This window comes from Oculina patagonica, chromosome 10 (genome assembly GCF_052425735.1).
Source record: "Oculina patagonica isolate OP01 chromosome 10, crgOcupat, whole genome shotgun sequence".
Taxonomy (NCBI): domain Eukaryota; kingdom Metazoa; phylum Cnidaria; class Anthozoa; order Scleractinia; family Oculinidae; genus Oculina; species Oculina patagonica.
The window spans coordinates 9806933-9833690 of NC_135767.1; the positions used below are offsets into that span (position 1 = coordinate 9806933).

The following is a 26758-nucleotide window of genomic DNA, read 5'->3' on the forward strand; positions in this document are numbered from 1 at the left end:
TTTAACTTTTGCATTCATTGCGTGCTCCGCAGCATGAACGAGCTAAAGGAATCTTTTACCATTTTACGGGCTTAAACAGGGCATGTAGTAATTCCAGGGATACCGGAACACCTGGAACAGTGTCAAAAACCCAGAACACCCCGGAACAACTTAAAAATACCCTGAATGCCCCCGAGAAAACCCGGAACACCCCAAAAATACTCAGCAAGGTTTCTGCACAGGCGACCCAGGCTCTCTCGTTAATTATTTGCAACGGTCGTTGTCGGTTCGAAAAAATATGCTTCATAAATTGACGAATTTGAGATCTTTCGTTCCTACAATAGGTAAGCCGATCTTTATTTATATGGCTTACAGTTTATTGTAATTTAGGAACGAAAGATCTCAAATTCGTCAATTTATGAAGCATATCAATCGCTTGAGTCGAACCGACAACGACCGTTGCAAATAATTAACGAGAGAGCCTGGGCTGCCTGTGGTTTCAGACATTTGTTTAGTGCTTCACGTTATTGTTTTTAATAATTGTTACTTACAACCTCGTTCCCAGGGCTTTTCCCTTGGTAAAATTACCAAGGGAAAAGCCCTGGGAACGAGGTTGTGTTACCGTTTTAATAAACACAACCACAGGTAGCCCAAGCTCCTAAAGGAGCCGTCAACATATAGACCACATATGACATTGCGTAATAACGTTATTATAAGGGTTTGTATAGGAATTTACCGATCGTGAAAAATAATTCAAAATAGAGGAAAAATATCCAATAAAATCGACTTACCTATCCTCTTCTATGCATATGTTGTGTTTCTATGCCGTTTGGGGGCGATTTGAAGCCATTTCAGTGGGTTTTAGGTTCGCTGGTTTCCTCTCTATATTATATATAGAGAGGAAACCAGCGAACCTAAAACCCACTGAAATGGCTTCAAATCGCCCCCAAACGGCATAGAAACACAACATATGCATAGAAGAGGATAGGTAAGTCGATTTTATTGGATATTTTTCCTCTATTTTGAATTATTTTTCACGATCGGTAAATTCCCATACAAACCCTTATAATAACGTTATTACGCAATGTCATATGTGGTCTATATGTTGACGGCTCCTTTAGGAGCTTGGGCTACCTGTGACACAACAATCGCATAGCAATGGAGGTTGCTATGGAGGTTCAGTAGTGTTTTTACACAGGACATTGAACAAATGACACCCAGGTTTTTTATACGCTCTAGAGCCCCCATCAACGATTCCCCCTTCAAAAAATGGAATCCTCCAATATGACAGAAGCTAAGCTGTCAGGTTGTTGAAGTCCACATTTCCTACATTCACCGATAAGGTAGACTTTTGTAGTTAGTTGGGGGATGCGGACGGATTCATTCCCCTGTGCCCCCCCCCCCCCACCACACCCACCCACTGCCTACAGTCCTGCCGTTGAGAATAACAAATAACATCGGATTGAGCTTATTTTATTTTCGTGTTTCCACACGGAAGACCTCCAGGTGCCTTTTGCTTTTTGTATTCTCATTCACGCCAACTGAAAGCCGTGACAGTTTCGTTCTAAAGCAAAGGTCTAGTCACCGGAGGTCCTTTTCTCTATTCAACAATGAATGTGGCTCCTGATGTGGCCTCACTGTGCTAACTGTGCAACGAGGGAGTTGAAACAACAAGCCGGCCATATTGTTTCAAGTTTAATAGGCCGATTTGTGAGTTAATCTCCCCCCTGAGCAGTATTAAATTTAACCCTTTGTTTAATTGTCGGTTAGCGCTAATCGGGCTTTGAGCAACGCAATCTAATCGCAGGTTAAAATTTAATCGCCAATTAGCATATTTAATCGCGGAGTAGCGCTAAGAAACGGACCATTATTTTCTTGGAGGGGGGGGGGATGAAAAATTTTCCTCTGCAAACTTTTTTATAGTTTATGCACCTCTGCAAACAATGTTATACATATCGTGTTTGCAAACGGTTGTTAAATGGGGAAATTAGTCGACGTTTAAAGTACTGATTGTTACTTATTTTCGCGGGAACTTAATTTCGCGAAAATGGAACGGGAATATTTCGCGAGACTTAATTCACGCGATTTGGCCAAAAATACGTTATTAACATAAAACATAAAATAGAAATCGTTTAAATTAATTTTCGCGGGTCTTTACTTTCGCGATTTTTTAACAAATCGCGAAAAATCAGTAACAATTAGGTAAATTATTATAATGTTTTTTTACTCTACAATGCTGAAACTTTCAGTAGCTGTTCATTCATCCTTTGCGGAAATTTTGATATGTCAACCATGTGTCCATGTTATTTAACGTAGCCATGGCAACGTCACAAATACAAGCAAGTCTTGCCAAAAAAGCGTCATTTTTAACATTTTTCTTTATTGTTCCATCTTTTTGAAACAGAAAGGCAAGATTTTTTTATTTTTTACATTCCATAAGCATTCTGGCTTGATTTTGCATCAGTTTCCGTTATTTTGTGACTTTCTTAGAAAATGTTGAAATTCAAGATGGCGGATCCAAGATGGCGGATCCAAGATGGCGGCTCTAATGACGTGACGTGACGTCATATGACTTCACAGCCAATTAAAATTATGTCATCTTGTAGAATAAGCTAAGGGCTTTCTTCGCAGTGCAAACAATTTTTGCTATGCCTAAATTAACTCCGGGGAGGGGTTCCATTCCCCCTCTTTGTACGATGGTGGGGGTATGAGTTTGCTTGTACGTCCGAGGGTAAAGGATTATTAAACTTTAGACAAATAAGAAATATTGGAGATTTAATGTGATTTTAAAATTAGAATTTGAAGTTAAAAATTATTGGTAAACAATAATTATTAGAGAACAGTTGCAGAGTAGCTTACAATCCCAACGCCAATTCTCCAAATTACAGCACGGCACAGCAGCAAAAGTCGATGCAAAAATTTTTGTAGTACCCTGAAGTTTACGTGATTGGAGTTTGAGAGAAAACTGCGGTATAATTTTCGAAAATAAATGCAGAACGCAACCTTGGAGGTCCGCGAGGATTTTCGATCATTTTATAATGTTTACAGAGACCTACAGAACTTGCGAATACTTTTTAACGGTTAGCTCAATCTCGTTCCCAGAGTCCACGTTCCCCTTGACCAGGTCAAGGGGAACGTGTGGTCTTCGCAAAATATTGGGTTTGTGGATTATTTCGTGAAGAAGCGGCAATTGTATAAAATTACAGTAAATTTAAAGAGTTTTATTTAGATGAGTTTAATATTTCCCAGTAGTTCATTTCTACTCCAACGATTTTCTTGAAAATTGGCTATCTCATGTGTTAAGTCAATATTAGCTTATTCCAGAAATTTAGCAAAAATTTATCGGCAAATTTTTTTTTGGATTCAATTTTGTTCAAAAACATGGGTCCAGTTAAACGCCAATAGCATTTGAAATATATTTCTCCATTGCAATCAAACTTTATCATGTTATTGCCAAATGATACAAGAAAAGCCAAGCCATCGCGTTAAAGCCGAAAAAGATATGACGCAAAGTATGTCACTGATGAATACGCCCGGAATAACTACGGAGCCACCTTAATACAGACACCAAAGGGACACGCAAAAGTGTCCATATTATCGGGGTGTCTATTATGCGGGCTCGGAAAAGTATACCTCACGGACACATTGTATAAATGCATACTACAACGTAGCCTTCAACATACAAATTTACAGCAACAGAACGATGGCTTATTCCTTTTGTGTTTTTAGTTCAAACTGAAGAAAGATTGTGCTCATTCAATGAGTCAAATGTGTGTTCACAGCGGTCAAACACCGAAAAAAGAAAGTTGTCAAACTTTCTACGTAATTATGCCACTAGCAGGGTGCATTTATCATGTACGGTGCAAAGATAAGCAGTGATCGAAAAGTGTCCCTAGAGCAAAATTAATTTATGAGAAATTTTCTCTTGGATCACAGAAAAGTGTCCGTTGTCCTTATTAACGTGTGTAAGAGATATTGTATGAGGGATTAATGGAAAACGCGGGGCCGGGGTTCCACGTATTCTTATTCCAAAATTGAATTTGTGTTTTGTTTTGAACGGTTCCTAGCGGCTTGTGCTTTCTGAAAGTTCGTCGTCTCGCTTCGTGTCATCAACAACTTCAGTCGATATTGCTGAACCTCACAACAGTATCTCAACGAATTTGCAGCAGGCCCAGGCTAACCCCGTCGTTTTCGGCCGATAGGGGACTATTGACCACGACGTCCAAAACTGGGTATCTGGCGTTTCTGCGACGCCCGATTACATATTCGCCTCAATGTTAAGAACAATAATCAATTTTTTTATTAAAAGCAAAACCTGTTACAGGATTGAAAAGCGAAATGATAAAAAAAGTCAGCAAATTAGAAAAGATCAGGTGAAAAAGACCATAAAATAATAGGGTGGCTGAAGCAACGGGGTGCTTCATCGGTTTTGACGCGTAATAAACAACTCATAAGTTGCCTCAGTTGACTTGTATTCAGCGTAGCTGGCGGTAAAAGCGTTGTAAAGCGCCCAAACGTTAACGTAACATGTTTCTCGCCATGTAAAAGAGGCCTTCCTGGGGAAAAATGCCACATGCGAACACGGCTCTGCTAAATTGAGACAGCGGCACAATAAACGCTAAAAACGCCAGCTAAGTCAGCAAGTTGAACATTTACCAATAATTGCTCTCAAAATTGACTAGCCTGTTCATTGTTATTCCTCAGAAGATCTCGACCTTCAAATAGTATGAACTGGCCGAAACTCTTCTGTTCATTAATCCACTAACAACTTCACATATATAATAACAACAACAAAAACGAATTTTTTTTGTACAACTTTAATTACCTGCCTTCGCTGTTGTACCTATTTTACAGCTCATATTTTCTTCCTTTTTAAATTATCTTACAAGAATCAGCTAATACTCCTGTGTACGGAGAGAAAATATAGGATTTGTTTTACAAGCGCACAAAAATGAAGTCAAACAAACCAACTGGAATATAAGTCAATCATTAATTCAGACATGCACTGTTAAGCTATTCTACACTTGAGATTCCACAGTGATAATCACTTCATAGGATCTGCATTGTCATAGAAAGCCCTAAACGGCATTTGGTATATATAAAAACTTCTAATGGGCTTTTTTAACTTAAATAACCCTACAAATTAGGAGCTCTTAAGTTCTTGCCCAATCTTGTAGTTGAGAATCTTGTTCCAGTCAATTTTAGTACGTGTAATGGGTAACTGCCTTCGTAAAGCCTTGAATGTTGTGTCTGACATAGTGCTATAGTTTTCTGAAAGAGCCTTCTGTGGAAGAGAAAAGAAACAGTATTGTGTCACTGACCCTCTCATGGCACTGCACTTATTGTAAACTTGTCTTACAATTTGTGTAGCAAGTATCATAAAAAAAAAACTGCTAGGGCTGCATTATTGCAAACTGCCTTCCTTAATCCCTTTCATGAACATACCACGCTAAATACCTCAAATTGTCAGAGTTCTACAATTCGAACGTAAATCATCAATGGCTTTACATGTAAAATAAAAATACCTGATAGTCGCTTTCTGCATTGTCTATGATCTGCAAAAAATGTTTGGCTGTACCAGCTTCACTCTGGAAACATAAGTAAAAAATCGTCTTATTTCATATAATAGTCAACAATAACCAAGTATTGGTTACTCTCCACTGCTGCCAACTGTTTGGTCATCGTACATCCTTTTGTATTCGTATACTTCACACTATCGCTTAGACACATTACATAGAAAGTAACAATACGAACTCACTCTCACCTAAACATTTATTAATACATCACATCCGTATATCTAGAACAACTTACATTATTACATACATGTATAGTAAATATCTCATTCCTATTCAGTAAAACATGATGCATCTTTTTCCGCTAGTTTAACATTAACGAAAAGAACATGTACGGACGAACATTAAACGCTTGGTAAATAGGCATTGGGTTTTAGGGCACGAGAGAAGGAAAACAATGTAGGAGATGTTCAAATTTTGCCTCAGTTTATTAACTTGTCGCTATAACATCTTACAAGGACATAAACAATTTATTCAAGACATTTCCAGCCAACCAGTGAACAAACAACAGGTCTTTTTTTACCACACAAATGAACACGATTCAACAAACAGCAGTTTAAAATTACTTTTTTCAATATTTTGACGGTCAGTCAGAAACAACACATGACCCATCTAAAATCTGTTTGTCCAGTCAACATGACCTGCAACTGTTCGGAAATTATTTTGAGCCCTTTTCCACATAGTAGCTCCCCTTGATCCCACTGATTTCAGGCAGAAAAACCAGAGAACTTAAAGAAAAAGTTGGGAGCATGGACGAAAAACCAACAACATGTGATGCCGGGTCCGGGAATTCAACCAGGCCACATTGGCCACATTGTGCCATCCTGCTCCCTGCTCATTTATTTGATATGCCTGGGGATGGTTCTGAGCTGGATTCCACAAGGATGGCAAATAACAAAAAAAAAAAAAAACGTCCAACTCTCCAGGAAAGAGACAAAAAGTTCTTCCATGCCAGACAACAAGATTCTGCTTAGAAAGATCTCACTTCCTTGAATCCATTCTTGCTGTGGATTATGCTGCCTGACTGATAAGTAAAGGCATATTCGAAAAACCATAATCACTATTCTTGGAGATTCACTATTTTCAGATTTTTACATAGTTAAGAGCCAAGATCTCAACTTGATGTCATACCTACCGTAATTTTCAGGTTTTCTTTAACTTCTTTGGATGTAACCAGTTGAACATTTCCATCTTCATAGTAGTGAACCTGTAAGTAGTTTCCGAAAAAAAAAAAAGTTATAGAGATGTATTTAACTGTTACCAACATCTCATTATTTGATGGTGGCAAACTGAATAAAAATAGATTAGTTGACATTTCAACTCAGGAATAAAGTTTATTTTGGTGTTACCAAAATTGGAACACCCTAGTGTCAAAGAAAACACGATTTTGACAAAAAATATATTTGAAAGGTTACATCACAGGCGGCCCAAGCTAACGATAAGTACCCAAGACTCAATTTATAAGGATTTGTATGGGAATGAAATGCACAAAAAGGCGCCAGGTCGACAAAATTAACCTTAGCGGTGGAGGGGCAGGGAATTATTGTTACTTACTCCAAAATACACTGTGAGACCTGGAGATGTCGATAAAGATCGCTGTTTAAGAAATCACATGCCAGTGTATATTAGAGTTAGTGACAATATGGCCATGCCTCTCCACGACTGAGGTCAATTTTGTCGACCTTACGCCATTTTGTGTGTGGTTTGATGGGCCGCGCATAACACGAAAAGCAAAAATAACACTTTGGAAGAATTTTCTACGCTTCACTAGAGCACTCGGAACCAAGGGACAACGATAGGAAAGAGAAATTACCAGAGATTACGGTAGTGGAAATTCAACACTGGTTTCCTTTACCTGTACTTTTAAGACTCCAGTGACCTCTACACTTCCTCCCGAGGGCTGAAAGGACACAGACCACTCTGAGCGCCACCTACCATTCCTGCAGAATACATGTGTGACAAATCATTGATACCTGTGATAGGTTTTAAGGCAAAAGGAGTTATAATGGAGAAAAATTATTTGGCAGTTGGCAGGTTAAATAATTTTCTTCATTAGGAAACAGAGAAAAAAATAACTGTAAAATGACAATTACATGCACGTTTCCATCTGTTCCACTTCAGTGCACATTTTTTACCCTCCCTTCTGATTGGACAGTTTCTGGTGTCGTCACAACAAGTCATCGCAAAACAAAGATCGATTCCTTCTTCTCTTGAAGAGTGACGTAACTTAGCGGTGATTCTGCAACTTACTAAACTTCAAAAGGCGAAGGAACAGGAAAAGTTTCAGGAAGAAATTGTAGAATAGATTGTGAGGAAATTGTTTAAGACATGCGGGATGACGTTCACTTGCTTAATTTAACCAAATTCCGTTTTAGGAGCCGCCACTTAAATAAAAGGTAATGACCAAGAATAAATTACAAAGTGAAACGCTTGTTAATTTTTGTTTGTTGATGAACGCTCGGCTTATTTCGTTGAGTTTTGACTAGTTTAGTTTGACTTGTTTTGACCAGTAAGAATTGGTGAAAAAATCGCTCGGCTCATAGCCAAATAAATACAGTGTTTATGTTTTCATTGTTTGTTCGATCGATTGCAAGCTAAGTTAGATTACCAGGATGTGTTTTGTCATATAAACAAATCACAATATCTTGGCGGTAGATAAACTGTATTGTTTGCTTGCTTGCCTTTGTGTTCCAATTTCTGCTAAACACAAGTTGAATACACTGATATGTTTGAGATGTGTGTTTATAAAACAACTGGACTAAGAATACAATTTAAAGGATTACAGAGGGATAACCTAACGAGTATTAAGAGGCTGTATCTGTAATAGTGGTCTGCCCAATCTGGCTTGTTAAATAGATTTCGCTCTTTTCTAGTGTGTTGCAAGACTTTCATGTACTTATACTAAAAACACAATTCACTTGACCGGATCATTAATTTTTTTCGAGTTTTTAAGGATTTTCGGTTCACCCGAACGAGCACTCGTAACGACCACTGTCAAGGCTTAAATTTACCACAACTTTGAAAATTAATTAAAAAAGAACTAACAACTTCTGTACCAAACAAACACTACAGCCTGTTAAATTATGTCTTTTTAATTTATCACACCAACTTTCACAAACATTGAGCTCGAATCAAGCTAGCAGCAAAACATTAATGACACCCCTATCACACACCTTGATGAAACACTTGAAAACAGCTCAGATTCAAACTTTATTTTTGAAAAAGTGAGGCGGTCTACTTCAATCAAACCAACGCAACCGAAAAGTAGATGTAATAGAAAATGTTCCTATCGAAAAAAACCTTTTGGTATCGTCTTAATGAAATATTTACAGCTGTGTAAACTTGCCCAATTTCGAAGATCTTCATGTTTGCAGCCATTTTGAGGGACTCGTCAGGACGAGGAGTTTCATCAACTGGCCTCGCAGACATACCTCACACCTTCAGAAATAAACAAAGATTAGATATAAATGCAGTGCAGTTCAACTGAAAGAGAATAAATCGTGTTTAAAAATGGAAGCTCGACTTACATTTTGACTGTCACGAACGTCTACGGACGTACGGTTGTTATTATTGGAATTTCGCTCGATGATTCCATTAGAAATAACAATATTTGACACACAAACTTCGACTTAATACAACCTATGAATCATCTCAAGGCAGTAACTTTGTGGTTTTCCTTCCTTACTGGCGTACAGCAAAGATTTTCCATCGCAAAACGTTGAACGTCGAAGAAACAGCTGAAGAAACGGCCTGTCGGTCACTACTTCATGTATGAGGCACTATACGGTACACATACGGTACACAACGGTACTCCATACATGAAGTATATAACCGATCAATCGATAAACATGTCAGTTTGGTCTTCTTTACCTGATGCTTGCTGTTTTGTCGTGAAAACAACTTCGCTGTACGCCGGTAAAGAAGGGAAAGCACGAGGTTACTACCTTTAACTGATTTAAACGCTACATTCAGTCAAAGTCTGCGTGTCAAATATTGTTATTTGTTGTGGAATCATCAAGCGAAATTCGAACAAGAATGACGGCTTACGCCCGTAGAAGTCGTTGAAATGTAAGTCGAGCTTCCTTTTTTAAACACGATTTATTCTCTTTCAGTTGAACTGCAATGCATTTATATCTAATCTTTGTTTATTTCTGATGGTGTTAGGTATGTCTGCGAGGCCAGTTGACGAAACTCCTCGTCCTGACGAGTCCCTCAAAATGGCTGCAAACATGAAGATCTTCGAAATTGGGCAAGTTTACACAGCTGTAAATATTTCATTAAGACAATACCAAAAGGTTTTTTTCGATAGGAACATTTTCTATTACATCTAGTTTTCGGCTGCGTTGGTTTGATTGAAGTAGACCGCCTCACTTTTTCAAAAATAAAGTTTGAATCTGAGCTGTTTTCAAGTGTTTCATCAAGGTGTGTGATAGGGGTGTCATTAATGTTTTGCTGCTAGCTTGATTCGAGCTCAATGTTCGTGAAAGTTGGTGTGATAAATTAAAAAGACATAATTTAACAGGCTGTAGTGTTTGTTTGGTACAGAAGTTGTTAGTTCTTTTTTAATTAATTTTCAAAGTTGTGGTAAATTTAAGCCTTGAAAGTGGTCGTTACAAGTGCTCGTTCGGGTGAACCGAAAATCCTTAAAAACTCGAAAAAAATTAATGATCTGGTCAAGTGAATTGTGTTTTTAGTATAAGTACATGAAAGTCTTGCAACACACTAGAAAAGAGCGAAATCTATTTAACAAGCCAGATCGGGCAGACCACTATTACAGATACAGCCTCTTAAGAGTGTATCCATAAGAGGACCAGGCAACAGGTGATACAGCTCATATCACCGATTTCGCCCAAACTTAGCATAAATGTTGGGTATGGTGAGCTATTTACTGTGACAAAACATCAGCTCAAAATATTTTATTCCCTTCAAGTTATGGCACCTTTTGCAAAAATGGCCATTTTTCACTAATTTATGCATATTTAATTAGCTGACTTTGATTGACCAGTTCCACAAGAAAAAAAGACTTCTGAAAATAAATTTCACTGCATTATATTCTGTGGTTATTAGGCTTTAAGTACAATAATTCACTTCAACCGTCTGATTTGATTTCTTCTCCTCAAACGGTCTTTTGGAAGGTACACATTTCGTACTGTTGGAAATAGCCTTTAACTAGTGCCCATTATCTCCCATGAGCAACAACTTATATACATTATTCTTACATGGGTAATGAAATCCATCATTAAACTTCACAAAAATGCAACAAAATGTCTGGGGACTTCAATATTCTATTAGTATTGAGGAACTAAACACACGTGACTTAACGATTTCTTGCTATTTCATCAAAATTCACCGAAACACAGAAGCCATTTATTTGCCTCAATTTGGCACAAAATCGGTACGAAATAGCTAATCAAGCATAAATTTATAGATAACAATCAAAATATTGGCGAAGATTGGCAGTTAGGGCATTTTTCGGAGCGTTTTCAGAGCCATATAATTCGGCAATGTTGTGATAGTAAATGTAAAAATAGCAGCGAAAGATTTTCTTCAAAAGCTCGCTCAATTCAACATTTAGGCACATCAAAGTTAAGAAACAAGAAAGTAATACTACATACATGCCACTTATCGACACACAGATGCTTTCTTTTGAAGAATTTGTTCTTCCTCGCTGCACTTCGATCCTTCGATCGATCTCAATTGACATGTACTGTTGCTTTGAGGCGCGATGAACTTAGCCAATACATCGTGGTTCATCCTTCGTGAAAGGTGTAAACAGGTTGTCAATAAAGTCATTCAAAGAGCTGTTTAAAGTTCACGGAAGGGCACTTGTCTCAGCCAGTTTGAATGAAATAAATTTAACTGGAAAATAAACAGCCGCCATGTTGTATTTGTACCTTTGAGCCTGCCGTTTCAGTCAGCGGTAAAGCCGTACACTTGGGCAAGTACGTAGTGTAGTCATCATATAGTTGTTTGACTAAATCCTATATAGGGATGTTCATAGAGGGGATACATAGCCTAGCCCTACACAGCTATACACGCCTATACATAGCCCAACACAGCTATACACAGCTATACACACGCGTGTTCATTTGCTTTTCCTTCGCAAATGTTTGTTTTCGTCGGAATAAGTAGCGGATGGTGTTATCTACCCTCTGAACAACCGGGGCTTGATCTTAGCCTTATAAGTAGTGTGCGTTTCTTGTAAAAGTGAGAATTTTTTTCAACTTCTCCATTGAATTTTTTTGATAAATAGTTGAAGAGAAATACACTGGATGCAGTGTAATGTATGCGATGCAATCGGTTTTGATGCTCTGAAATTGAGCTCTGAAATGTCGGAAACCATTAAATAATCAGAGCAAGTTTTTCCATCTTATATCAGGTTAAAACTAGTATGTTTATTGTTTTTTGTTGTTGTTGTTTCTGTCTTTTTTGGGAGGTGGGGGAGGGGGTGAATATGGACATTCGAAGAAATGGCGGTCAGGTTGTCAGCCTGGCCTGTGTACATCTATTCCTTCTGTTCAAATCGTCTATATTATATTACACTTTGGCAGCTAGGAGACTGAATTTGTACCCACTCTCTTTTTCGGGATCCCACAAAGTTCTCCATCTGTCCATTTACCGATAAACGTCATTACTGCAGTTTTATTAATTTGTTTTAGAAAAGGGCTTTTATGGGGACAAATTTTTCCTCCTGAATGCCCACATTGCAAGTGACGAATTGCGGCTTCAAATGATAATTTTCTTCATCACCGACTCAATTTAAGTGGCTATGTGAGTTACAAAGACGCGAATGCAGACTTTTTTAGAGAGCTTAAACCCCGCATTAAAACTAAACAAATTTATTGTAAGACTAGGACTACGCAAGACGGCAAAACTTATTAGCTAATGTTTCAACCAGCACAGGTAGCCTTCTCCAAGCTTGCTCGGGACCGTACTGGGCGAATATTGGCCCTCGGTCTTTTTTGTACGGACCTCGCTGCGCTCGATCCGTACTGTTAAGACCTCGGGCCAATATTCGCCCAGTACGGCCCTCGCGCGTGGTTAATAAGAGATTTATTTCACGACTGGAAACTTTGTGTATTAAGAATTGCTACCCGGTAGATGTCGTGGAAAACAATATGCGGCAAAACTTTTACGCGCGCCAAAGGAGTTAAAATTATTTCTGTGTTGAAGGTCATTTCATTTTCAAAGCAATAAAAACTCCGAAAAATTTTTACAAAAAAAAATCTTGCAAAAAATCTTGCGCTAAATCGCGCGGGAATTAGTGCGGGATCATCTGGGACAAAACCCGGTCCGATACTTGGAAAATATCGGCCCTCGCGGGACCGGAAATAAAGTAATCTGATTGGCTGATTTAGTTATTGGCCCTCGGACCGCCTTAGTCGTGTAATAAATGTATATATTTGCTGCGCCATATAGACTGCGTCCCTAAAGGCATTTCGTACGTGAATTCTTTGTTCAGTTCAGCACAGACGCTCCCCCAACTAAAGCACTTGCGCAAGAAACGATTACAAAACCTACCTCGCTATCCACCGTATAGTGATTTATCCCGTGGTAAACGTTATTCTCCAATTTTGCTGAGTTATTCATTTTTTCCCATTTATGCCCCGGGGTAGGGGAATTTGGTCAAAAAATGTAATCGTTATGCGCGGTATTAATCACTATTCCCGCCAGGGGAGGGGAATTTGAACAAGCAATAAAAAAATACAAATGTCTGGAAAGTAACTGGGAGACGTTGAAATTTTGATCTATTTAACTGTGTAGCGTCTTTTATGCTAAAAATAATTGTTTATGTTCCAAAATGACGCTAAATGGCGGTATAAAACTGCTCCGACGTTTCGGCAATACTGCCTTCTTCAGGGTGCCACCCCCAAAAAGGCAGTATTGCCGAGACGTCGGAGCAGTTTTATACCGCCATTTAGCGTCATTTTGGAACATAAACAATTATTTTGATTTGGTTGCCGTGCATGCCGACCGTTAGCCTGCGTAGCAGGCGTCTGTGTAGTTTTTAGCGCGCGTAAAAGAGTGCGCGATCGCGAGAAGGCCACGCGAGGTAAAAATCGAGGAGACGCCGTCTTCTCGATTTTTTCCTCGCGTGGCGCTCTCGCGCCTTTCGCGTTTCTCCCATGCGCGCGCTAGAAACTAACGACGCCTGCCACGCAGGCTAGCCGACCGTTGAACAGAAAAATCAAGAACTCTGTCTCGGTGAAAGTCAAATGGAACAGTATTTTTTCTGGAAAATCTCTTCGGAGATTGACGGAACGTCAGAAATTTTCTTACCATTTGTAAGGTTTCCCAGTTCTAGTTTCCCATGCATCAGGTCTCCCATCAACGGAAAGAAATAACAGGAAACTGAGCTACAAATGGTAAGCGACATCTATTTCGGTTAGTTTGCTAATTTTGGAAAGAAGCCTTTCCATTTTTCAGTGGTCATTCCAACCGGTTCTCTCCAACAAATGGTAAGCACCCTAGAGTTCGTTCAGCATCACATTGCGGTAAACACGTCAAGCTGTAGCGGAGGAAATTGTTTTCCCTACGACAATTTGAAAATATTCTCATTTTCATCACAAACGCATCCAACGAACACTCGGGGAGGAAAAGCAAATGATCGCGCGTGTGGTGTGGTCACGCGTGATGGACGCGTGATGCCCAGTGAACAGCCGTACCGCTGACTGAAACGGCAGGCTCAAAGGTAGAAATTCAACATGGCGGCTGTTTATTTTCCAGTTAAATTTATTTCATGCAAACTGGCTGAGACAAGTGTCCTTCCGTAAACTTTGAACAGCTCTTTGAATGACTTTATTGACAACCTGCTTACACCTTTCACGAAGGATGAACCACGATGGATTGACTAAGTTCAGCGCGCCTCAAAGCAACAGTACATGTCAATTGAGATCGATCAAAGAATCGAAGTGCAGCGAGGAAGAACAAATTCTTCAAAAGAAAGCATCTGTGTGTCGATAAGTGGCATGTATGTAGTATTACTTTCTTGTTTCTTTACTCTGATGTGCCTAAATGTTGAATTGAGCGAGCTTGTAAAGAAAATCTTTCGCTGCTGTTTTTACATTTGCTATATCACAACATTGCCGAATTATATGGCTCTGAAAACGCTCCGAAAAATGTCCTAACTGCCTTTTCTTCGCCAATATTTTGATTGTTATCTATAGATTAATGCTTGATTAGCTATTTCGTACCGATTTTATGCCAAATTGAGGCAAATAAATGGCTTCTGTGTTTCGGTGAATTTTGATGAAATAGCAAGAAATCGTTAAGTCACGTGTGTTTAGTTCCTCAATACTAATAAAATATTGTAGTCCCCAGACATTTTGTTGCATTTTTGTAAAGTTTAATGATGGACTTCATTACCCATGTAAGAATAATGTATATAAGTTGTTGCTCATGGGAGATATTGGGCACTAGTTAAAGGCTATTTCCAACAGTACGAAATGTGTACCTTCCAAAAGACCGTTTGAGGAGAAGAAATCAAATTTGACGGTTAAAGTGAATTATTGTACTTAAAGCCTAATAACCACAGAATATAGTGCAGTGAATTTTATTTTCAGAAGTCTTTTTTTCTTGTGGAACTGGTCAATCAAAGTCAGCTAATTAAATATGCATAAATTAGTGAAAAATGGCCATTTTTGCAAAAGGTGCCATAACTTGAAGGGAATAAAATATTTTGAGTTGATGTTTTGCCACAGTAAATAGCTCACCATACCCAACATTTATGCTAAGTTTGGGCGAAATCGGTGATATGAGCTGTATCACCTGTTGCATGGTTCTGCCCTGTTCTCTCACGGGCACACTCTTAATTTCTTTAGCGTTCAAAATGACTATGAAGGTAATTCTAACTGATTGTTAAATGTTTCAAACGACTTGAAAGGACTTTCCCTAACGCAGATTCAAACGAGTTTTCTTGACTCATCTAATGACCTACATAAACATTTTTAACAAATTTTCTAATGCTTCAAACGACAAGGTTAATTTTTCTAACAACTATTCTAATGCTTCTAACGATTTCCTCAGTCATTTTAACCATTATGTAATGAATTACAAACGATTTCAGTCATTAAATGAAAAGCGTTAGGGTACACGTTTTCGCGTGGAAAGTCACATATTTCTGAGATTGGAACCTGGGCCATGTTGGTGGGAGTGCTTTCACCATTGCACCACCCCTGCTCCCCCATGCAGGGATGGTGCTAATTCTTACCAAAAATTCTGTGGTTGAAACTGGTGATCCTCTATGCAAGCAATCACTGTGATTGTTCCACTAGAGCTGCTGCCATACACCTGAAGAACCAAAATAACTAAACATAAATGATCGAAATGGGTGTAATGCCTGCCAAAAAGAAATCTAAACTGGAAACGAAGGGGGTTGTTCTTTTCAAGTAAGAGCGATAAAGTTATGGAACAAGATTCCCCTGGACGTTCGCAAGAAGAGCACCATTGGGTCGTTTAAGTCTGTACTTAAAAAACATTTTTTAAACTCTGTCACCAAAACCTGATCTATTTTAACTCATGTACATATTTTCTTATCCTTTCCCTTTTTTAGCATTTTAAAGATATTTGTTATTAGAAGTACCGTATTTATCTGTGTATAAGTCGACCTTTTTTCACCTAAAAATCGGTCCAAAAAATCGCCCTCGACTTATACATGGGTCAAAATTTTCGACCCAAGCACCAGTTAAATAAATTCAATGTCAACAAATATCAAATAAACAACAGTACAGGTTACGATATCCTTTCACTTTGCTATCTGTGTCGTTAAACTGGCAGTTCAACTCGAAATTCATTACGATTTATCTTCTTAATATAAACCTTAATGCTGAAGAGACTCGCTGCCACAAGGTTTGAATAAAGAACTGACATTTTCCACTAATAAAGTTGTAAATCCACTCGAGAAAAACATCTTTGTGCATGATCTTTCTCGCTTCGAACTTAGCTACTTAGTAACCTGGCATGATGCAAGCACGTGTAGTTATCAGTTCACAGTACCTCACCTATTTTGTAGCTTGGTTACCAAGATCCCCAAGCAAGCTTGACACTTTGTTTATCGAGTGGTTTCAAAGATTTCAATGTTTTTTTGTGTTTTGCTTGTCTTCTAAAGCCTCAACTATCTCTCCGCAATTAGAAGGGTTCATTTGAAACTAGTGTGTTTGATTTTTTAAGCCTGTTTTAAACATTATGGACAAAATGGCTGCATAAACACGTGTTGCAAAAACGCTCGCAAAAGCACGATAATAAACTTCACATTGAAACTTGCTGATGTTTTCATTAAGTATCTCTTCCTGAAAGGAAATTATAAGAAACCCCAGAAATGAAAAAAATCTTAGTTTCTGGCCTCAAAAATAGGGGGTCGAATTATACACGGGTAAATACGGTAGTAGACAAATAATTTGTATTTTAAATTAATTATGTAATGTTTAATAAACAAGCAGGAGTGCTTTATCAAGTTTAAAACACGAGGCGCAGCCGAGTGTTTTAGACTTGATGAAGCACGATCTGCGAGTTTATTGAACGGCTTCAAAGACATTCCTAAATAAGCGTGTCCCAATAGAGTTCATATCATCGGTGCCTGTGTGACGTTGGAAATTAGCATACGAAAAAAATATTACGTAGAAAATAAGTATGCAAGAAAATCAAATCTCACACGTGTTTTGAACTGAACGAAGAGGACATGGCGTCCACTTCCAGGTCTTTTCGGAAGCCTACAAATGCCGAGGAAGAGCGGAAATTGTTAGAAAGTGCTACCCCAAAGTCAACACAGGCAGCGACAAAGTGGTCCTTGAAAATTTTTCGAGAATGGCAGAATGGTAGGAAAAACCGAAGTCCAGCAATCGAGCCTTGCGCCTTCAGAACTGCAACTCTAAAGTGCAATGCTTGGACACTGACATAACCAGTACGATGGCTGAGTCATTGAACTTTTGGCAGATTAAATTTGCCGAAGAAGTGTGCAAAGAGAATGGTGAAAGGTACAGAATTTTTCTGGATCTGTATTTAACAACTGTACTATTAATTTTGTACAAAAGTAAATCTACTGCGTGTGTAAAGAACATTAAATATTCACCACCATTTGTTGTTTCAGTTGATGTATTGTTAATTAATATTCATAGATCACGTGCAGTGACTTTATATCTGATAAAACACCGCATACTAATAAGGAAGAGGTTTTATCAATATAAAGTCGATCCACGTGACGTATTATCGACCAGTTGATAGGTTGATGGGCTTATGAATTATTAATGAGTTTTTGAATGTAATTTTAGAGTTTTTCAAGTGCCTATGAAGTAAAAAACTTTTTTTGCTTTTTTTGGTAGCTTAATATGTCTACTTTCTGAAAAGTTAAAAAAAGAATAATGTCAAAGAGAGAGAAATCGGACTTTTTGCCGCCTAAAGTGCCCTCGGTAAGACAAAACAGTGGGTCTGGAGACTGGACACGAATTTGGCTCGAATGACGTAGCTAGTGGTTCCACGGATCAGTTTACACTTAGATTTTGTTGATACACAGTGAAGTTCACTACTTCAGCTGAGATTGTTGCTGCTTTTTCGTTGATAAATCGAAATCTTGTCCGACAAGAACGATATGTTGCCATCTGCGGACTTGGCAGAGCGGGTTTCTTGCAGAAATGAATCGCACAACGAAATATCGTGACACTAAATGGACTGAAGTAGCTGGTTGGACCTGTCCAACCGCCGCAAGCCGATCAAGCGCTCTTTCACACAAGCGCGGGTCGACAAGCATGATCGAACTTTGGCGAAGCAGATTCAAATGAGAAATTCCCTATAAAAAATGAATAACTAGAATTTTTATTGTTTCCAAAAGCACATACATCGACGGGCTTTGATTTTGTGAGTGGTTTCACAGTGTCGCGATGTGCTTCGGAATTGAAACAAACGCTGCTTGCTGCGCCGAGGTTGCTTGCTTGTCGAATGTGTAAATTCAGGTTACGGTACGCCTATCCCGGTGGTTATTCGGTATTATATAACGATTTGGTGATTTTAATACAAGAAGCGATCAGTTGCTCGATCGCTTTCATTTTGATTTGTTCTTGTGTGGGAAAGTACAGTGGACTGACATATATATAGCAAGATAACACTTCTTCAAACTCAAGATTAGCACTTTTTGACTTCAATAAACAATACCAAAATTTCCTCTTCAAGAATAGACAGAACTGCAGTTTTTGCTCTTTATGGTTCGTTAGCTCTACGATATATTTTCAACCGTCGATAAATCCTGATTACAGTGCGTGTTTATCAGCAAATAAATCCGGCGAAGGCAGCCGTAAAATTTGTCCAAGATTTTGCGAGATCTCAGTGTATTGTTTAAAAGTGCATTCGCCATAGAATACTACCGGAACTGCAGACGTGAGTGACAACATTCGAAGCGCGCTACTTGAAAACAAACAAGCATTTCTAACTCACTCAAGTCGAATTTACATTCCATATTTTTGCTTCTTTCACAGATGCATTCGTTTGCGTCTGGCGATCGATCGTTTCAAGTGTTTGGGAAAGGAAACGACTGCTACCTTACGAATGATAAAACGATCTACTAACCATACAAATTAAATTTTAAGGAACGAAGTCTCATAATAAAAGAATAACACGTATACTGTACCCAGCTGTGTAACATATTGTAAACTCCTGGCGCGACTGCTAAATCTTTCTTCGGTAGTCAGGGCAGAATGATATAGAGAGACCACCATATCCTTTACAGAGATACTGACTCTTTTGATAAATTTCCTCTTCGTTTCATGACTTTATCGTTTCATTTGTGCCGGGACAAGGAAGAGCTTGTGCTGAGAACAGCGATCCTTGAACTGCCGACGGAAGAGAATTTGTTTCTTCTTGCGTTTTCATCAGAACGAATAGCTTTACTATACACATGGAAATTTTGCTTCCATTTACTCTGCGAAGCTTCACCAAAGGAAATAAGTGTATTTGTTGCAGTTTCGTTTGCGCAATTGCCTTTATTTGACTCAAAAGCCGAAATATAGCTTTCGCCAGCCCTCTTTGCTCTCTTTACGCCATAATCCTGGTGTCTTTAGAACCACTAAGTACGTCATTTCCGGTGAAACGTTTGGGCACGCGCGAAAAGGACCCACTTCAAATTGCGAAATCCAAACTTCGAGGCTCAAAAAATACTAGAAAAAAGCGCTTTTGATATCTTAAACACACATATTCGTGCTAAGACATAAACAAGCAAATTGAGCAAAGTTATTTTTTACTTCATAGGCACTTTAAACTTTTGTAATTAGATTACTTAGATTAATTAATTAGTTTTTATATTTCTAGAAATTGTAATTTTTTTTGAAAATAGAGGGCCACAGGTTTTTCAGAATTTGTTACGTGCTACCCTCTTTAAATAAAGTTGTCTATCTATCTATCTCTATCTATTATTCTATAAACGACCAGTGAACGAAACGTGCGGTCAGTATGGACAGTGTAGGGTTTGTTAAAAATGTTTTGCTCTGGAAAATTTTGATACTCCGCCCCACAACACCACTGGAAATTCCAGTTTATCTATATAATTTGTTTTAAATGGGAAATACCCATGTCGTGGGCTTTTTTTATCATTTTCCATCACAAAATCAATAACTTTCTGATCCTTCCATTCAGCTTCATTGACTTTGGCTTGAGCATTTTACTGTCTCGAGCGAGGCAAGAAAGTCGGCATGTGCAGGCAAGGGCGGTCGCTATTCTTTACACCGACGAAATGCTCAATCGAAATACTAATAATGTCAAGAGGTGGTGTAAAATAAATAAGTTTTTAAAAAAAGAGAACATCTTATGATGCCAATTCATGTCATTACACCGTTACCCGAATAAGCATCTTAGTTCAACAACAAGTATCATTCTTCAACCTCGTGCAATCAAGGAATCAAGAGGAAATATCTTTTAATTCTTCTTGTCTACAATCCTTTAAAACTATGCATAATTCCCATCCCTTGAAAATGAGACAGTTTCATTTTTGACTTACAATTGGGAATTTTTAATAATGTTTAATTTTTAAACTTTTAATTATTTTTATTTTTAATTTCCTATTTCAATTTCCATTTCCACGGAATCATTCCATTCCCTGTTTATTAACATTCGTTCCAGTCTGGTGTGAATACCCCGCCTCAGTGAACATCACCCTGACATGTCAAAACAAGTTGTAAATAGAGGCAAGCGTGGCCGAGTGGTTTAGGGCGCTGGTGTTGTAATCCGGAGGTCCTCGGTTCAAGACCTGCCCTTGCCACTAGCTGGATTTGTTTCCCGGTTGTCCCGAGTTCAAATCCTTGACAACGCTTTGTATATAGCCAACTGGTCTGCCTCCTGCCAGTTGGGATTTTTAACCTTGTTTGTTTATTTAAAACTATTTGTTTCTTCTGTTTCAGTGGCATGCCTGTAAACTAGCTATCTCTTAGAGATATGAAACTAAGTGCATGACCACTATAAACAACATTTATTATTTACATTTTTTTTTTAACATTACAGTTGGTTGGTTGCTAACCAACTGATCTCCTATATTAACAAAAACCAATCTGAACGAGTCATTTCAGTCTGCCCAGTGCTCGAAATTAGCGGTTGTCCGGTCGTCCGAGACGACTAAAAGTTTGTTCGGGCAACCAGTTTTTTAGAAATTCTAAGGCCTGGTTGCCCGAGAAAAAACCGCCGGACAACCAAAGAACTTACATTTCCGTGATCACCCAACAGAATAAACCAAAGAAAATGTAAGTTTAAACATGAAAATAGCTCTCTTCTAATCGATGGAATCCATCACAATTCTTAGGAAAAGGAAAAGGTTGAAACAGTTAATTGGACGTTTGTCGAGTGCAATAAGCCGAGATAAGCTTGCCGTGTTGTCTTAAACACGTACAGACCTCGTTGAAATATTTTGACGCGTGTTGAAAGTGACTAGTTAATTACGCATGCAGATTTGCATGACTTCAAAATTCAAAATATCTTGGCGCTTTGGAATGCATTTCTTGCCTTTATCTGAAGTGAAATTTAATTCTGAGCAAAGTTTAATTCAAGTTTCTTTCATATTTCAAACTGAAGTTCAGAATTTTGGGCTTTTTTAAGCGAACAGATTTGTGACCCACGTGTAATTGAGATGCATCTTGTCTGGCTGTTGTCTGGGAATAATTTATATTTTAGCTGTTTTGAGTTTGGTGTGTTTTTGCGTGTGTAGGGATTTGTAAAATGACTATATCGCTTCTGAAAGTACAAAGAAGTATTTTCATTAACGTTAAAAGTGAAAGTGTTACAGTGTTCATTTACTATAAAGGAATTCTGCAGTTTTGTTTAGGATGAGCAGTTTCACACTGTGTGAATTGTAAAATAAATGTCATCGTCTCATGACCTGAGAACAAAAATTGTAACAAAAAAAAATACAACACTTAATACGGACAACCAAACCCTCAGCAGGGCAACCAAACTCAGGGTTTAGGTTGTCCGGCATTTGCCATAAGGACAACCTGGATTTTTTTCTAATTTCGAGCATTGTCTGCCTACAAACAGTATCACAGCACAGAAACGGCTCTCATTCGCGTGCATAATGACATCCTCACAGCCATTGATAATCGTAGAACGGTAATCTTATTACTTCTGGACCTCTCTGCTGCTTTCGATACTGTTGACCACGATATTCTCCTCTTTCGTCTACAACAGCGCTTTGGAGTTACCGGCAAGCCGTTATTATGGTTTAAATCTTATCTGTCCAAACGCATGCAGTATGTGTCTGTGGATGGCAGGGCTTCCTTGAATCATACTTTCAGTGTGGTGTTCCGCAAGGATCAGTGTTGGGACCCATTTTGTACCTGCTTTACACTTCACCCCTTTCTGACATTGTTAAGAAATTCAACTTGAGTTATCATTTTTATGCTGATGATTCACAACTTTATCTGTCCTTTCAGCCAACTATACCTGGTGATAGGGATATAGCTGGGTCCAACATTGAGCGCTGTGTACACGAGATTGATCACTGAATGTTGGTTAATTGTCTTACTAAGATAAGACTGAACTTCTAGTGATCTCCGCTAAACATCTACCGAGACCAATCCTTCAAGAAATCTCTGTCGTCAATGAGACCATCCGCTCCTCGCAGAAAGCAAGAAATATTGGTGTCATTTTTGACCATCATTTTCGTTTCAATGAGCATATTGCAAGTATTTGCAAATCAGCTTTTTATCATCTCCGTTATATCAGCAATATAAGAAGGTACCTGTCATCCACCACTACTGAAATACTTCTTCATGCGTTTCTATCTTCAAAATTGGATCACTGCAATTCTTTACTCTATGGCTTACCGAACTGTCTAATAAAAAAGTTACAGCACTTTGAGAGTTTCAGTATTATATTCTGTGCAGAGCGTATCTAAACAAAAGAGATCACTGAAAAAATGGCAGAGGTTAACTAGGATCCTTTAAAAGTTAACAAACACGGTCAACAATTTGGGTTAACAGTAGCACAACATAGGTACACCAAACACAACTTCATACCGTGCAAACTCCATGAGGGTAGTGATCTCTGACATATCCTGTAACACTGTCTTGAATAGCAGCCCTCCAAGCTTCAGCTGTTGGATTGGTCTCGTGTTCCACAGGGTCACTGGCTTCCTACAGGTCACAGCGTCAACAACAAAAATCAATTTTAATTAATATTAAATGTGACACATATATCTGTTCGATTTTCCAAGAACCTGGCGCCCAAGGTCCAAAACAGCCCGGGGCTAATAAAATTCCCCAGGCCTCCCCCCAGGCTAGAAGGTTGTCACCCCAGGAGCCCAGCTGGCAGCTGCAACACCGGCCGGGTGCCTTCTACACAGGGAAGCCTGCACCGGTGTCATTCAAAATATTCACAGACTACACAGGTGCATTCCACGTTCACACAAAATTTCTCAAAGGGGCCTGAAGCAAGCTAGGCCCAGCGGTCAAAAGTGACACCCTCCCCTCCCCCCAGCTTTTGACGGCTACCCCCCAGCTGGTAACCAGCAGAAAGCCCAAGGCCTGGGCAAGGTCCCCATACCACGGTTGACGTCAAGCCCCCTCAAGTTAAGGTTGCTGGCTAGGCTTGAACTCGGGCTGCGCCCGAGTTCAAGCGAAAACCTGGCAGCCAGGTTTCTGCGAATTCTCTGAGATATAAGCCAATCCAAATTTTAGAACTTTCTGTTCCATAGCGAATTGTTATTCAGACGTGAAACTGTGCACGTAGAATCCTTTAAAGGAGAAGTTCACTCCAGAATGGCCATTTATTTTCTCTACGCCAATAAAAAGTTTACACAAAGAAATGTTATTCGCCAAAATTTCAGCCTCCAACGTGCGCTATAACCCTACAAAATCTTTCCCAAAACTTGACAACTGAACGCCGCCATCTTGGAGCTGGTAATGTATGCGTGACGTCAAAGAGCTCAGTCTGAAGTTTGGCGGGAAAATTTTTAATGGCAGCGTTCAGTGCTCGAGTTTTGGGAAAGATATCATAGGGTTATAGCGAACGTTGGAGGCTAAAATTTTGGAGAATGACATATCTTTGTTTAAACTTTTTATTGGCGTAAAGAAAATAAACGGCCATTCTAGAGTGAACTTCTCCTTTAAGTACGGCTGTAGTCAGTTTTTATGATTGTTTTGCTTTGAGCAGACTGTGATTGACACATTTTTTGCATTCTGATTGTTCTTAGTGGAAGAACAAATTTTCAACTTCCGGTTCTGAGCTGCTACATTATAAACGTGGCTCGCACGATTGGTACGTTAATCCGCTCAGGGCATCAAATTGCGCCTAATACAGGCACCAATGCGACTAAATTTTTCAATTTGGTGACCAAATCCTGAAACTGGAATTCGCACAATCGACCTCAAATCGCATTGGATCGCTTAATTCATCAAAAACTGCATAACTCGTAAAAAAATCGCACAGGGTGACCAAAGTACACAATAACTTCTTGCTGCATGTAAAGATCTTACATCTCAGCTAAATATATTACTTTTGAAGGTTATTTACCTGTCCAAAACTGTAAGAAAACCTCTGATATGGTTTGCAATCGAGCTTTGTTATTTGGGCGGGGAACTTCCTTTTTCAGTTTCGAGTTAGCCACACAAACAGCCACACAATAAATTTCCTTCTATCTTTGCTCTTTGTATTGTATTGAAGTTTACAAGGCAAAATGGTTCAACTCGAAATGTTTAAGGTATCAGTATACAGGGCTGTCACTAAGGGCCGGGGGCCGGGGATTTCCCCCCGGCTACAACGAGTTTGAGCCCCGGCTACTTTGATACAAAACCCACAAAACAAAAGGTGAAAAATACATCAAATAACAGAATTGTGAATAAAAAACAAACCAATAGTTTATAAATTCAAATTATTTTCACCTTTTAAAGAGAGCTATTGACATTTCATGTGACGCTGTGATTGAAAACGCGTAAATATTGAACAATGTCATCTTCCTTTGAAAGCGCGGGATTTTACGTGTTAGTTTCATTCGGATTCTGTCCCACGTGAAAATGTCATTGAAAAAACGAAGGGCAAAAGAGGATAAACAAATAAAACTGGATCCCTTCTTATCTTCTAACTGTGCTTTAAGGTAAGATTATGTTTAACTGAAGAAACATCAGTTTGGGCTTCAGCAGTCTCTTTCGAATCGACAAGTGACCTGGATGATGTATGAAGAAAATTGCACAAGACCCATGTGGCCCAAATATAGTCACACATGGACTTTCCATAGTTGAACTATGAACACTTTCCACACAAATAAAATCTGCGATCAGTTAACTGTAAACTTGCAATATTATGAGTGTTTTCCTCTTGCCTGTTTTAATGCTGTTTAATCAGCTACATGTCAATAAACACAGATCAGTCGTACAGGGCTCGTATGCTTTATTACACGTACTTGCTATGGCAAAAAAATTGGCTTGGCTGAGAATTCTACGTAAGTGAAGAAAGTTTTGTTGTGTCAATTTCTCAAAGCAATGGTTTTGGTTCAAGAAAAACAAACCAGTTTGACGTTCCCAACACGTTTTAGACGCCATTTTTTTTGGTCTTGGTCACGAGTTACTTTCACTCGTTCCCAGTCTTCCTCAACTTCTATTTTCTGTCACGCCATAAGTCACAAGTGAGGCCGTTTCAAATTCCATATTAAATAAACGATAACTTTCGAAAACTTTTCAGATTCTTGTCGAATGGTGTAGAGAAAGAGAAAGTTGTAAGTTACCATGATGTAAAAATTGCATAAAAACAAATTCATATTAGGAACAAATTTTGTTGTTTCGTAACACCCCCCCCCCCCCTCAACAACCTACAACAGAAAAATCTTGTACCCCGGCTACAGTTTTCATTTCCCCACCTACTTGAAAAAATAGTGACAGCCCTGAGTATATCCCAAAATTGACCATTTCAAAGAAAAATATATTTTGGTATTTTCGGATAGATCTCATTAAGACCTTTCATTCAAAAAATATTTTATGGAAAAAGATTCACTCTACACAGAGTTATGAAGAAAAAACATTTCTTGCCATTAATTATAATTTATATTTTGATATTGATAGCTGTCAAAAGGTTGTCTAAAGGAGCGCGGCGATGCTACCGTTGCGTGACTATCAGAGTTCTTGGTTTTCAACGAGTTGCTTTAGGTGTTTTGCGCTGGCAAAATGCATAGTTTTCCAGACGTCAGGAAAGAAACATTTTCCCATTCCTATCTCAAGTTCGAAGAATGTTGCAAAAACGGGAAAGGACAAAAGATTTGGCAGATGCGCTAGTAGATAGCGACAACGGGTTTTTCGCCGCTTGAATGGGTAACAGCATGACCTGGAATCAGGACCTGCAGTTCCTCGGCTTACTTTGACTACTTTAGGATTCTTGTGATTCCATGTTAACTATCGTTGTTTTAGATTTAAAACTGTTGCACTGAGACGAAAATTGTTATAACGCAAGCGGTAGAATGTGAGTATGAAATCATGCAACAGTCTGTTTCCGGCCAGAAGCAACATTTGACACCGCTTTGAACAAGTTATATTGTTAAAGTAAAATGAACCTTCATTCTATCGCTCAACGCCTGGTCATTTTCACACGTCTTGTGTAATTAATCTCATTACACCGGAAGAACGGCCCAAAATACATTTTTGTTCGTATCTCGAAAACAGAGTTTCGAAGAGAGAGGCGCACATTTTAAGTTCGTTTTCAATGGAGTTTCAACAATTTTCGTTGAAATTTGGCAAGAATGTTGCCCGATAATC

The 26758-nt window shown here is 38.7% G+C and overlaps 1 protein-coding gene across 1 annotated transcript in view; it reads right to left on the reverse strand.

Moving 5' to 3' along the window:
- Positions 1-4256: 4256 nt before the first annotated feature.
- The window catches only part of LOC144628036 (F-actin-capping protein subunit alpha-2-like), a 29360-nt gene continuing 6858 nt past the window's right edge, over positions 4257-26758 (reverse strand). The window contains exons 6-11 of the mRNA XM_078486090.1: positions 23036-23152; positions 15763-15842; positions 7408-7492; positions 6688-6759; positions 5505-5567; positions 4257-5263 (exon numbers count right to left, since the gene is read on the reverse strand). Of these exons, the coding sequence (XP_078342216.1) occupies positions 5123-5263; positions 5505-5567; positions 6688-6759; positions 7408-7492; positions 15763-15842; positions 23036-23152 (558 nt within the window). The 3' untranslated portion in view covers positions 4257-5122. The remainder of the gene's footprint in view (positions 5264-5504; positions 5568-6687; positions 6760-7407; positions 7493-15762; positions 15843-23035; positions 23153-26758) is intronic.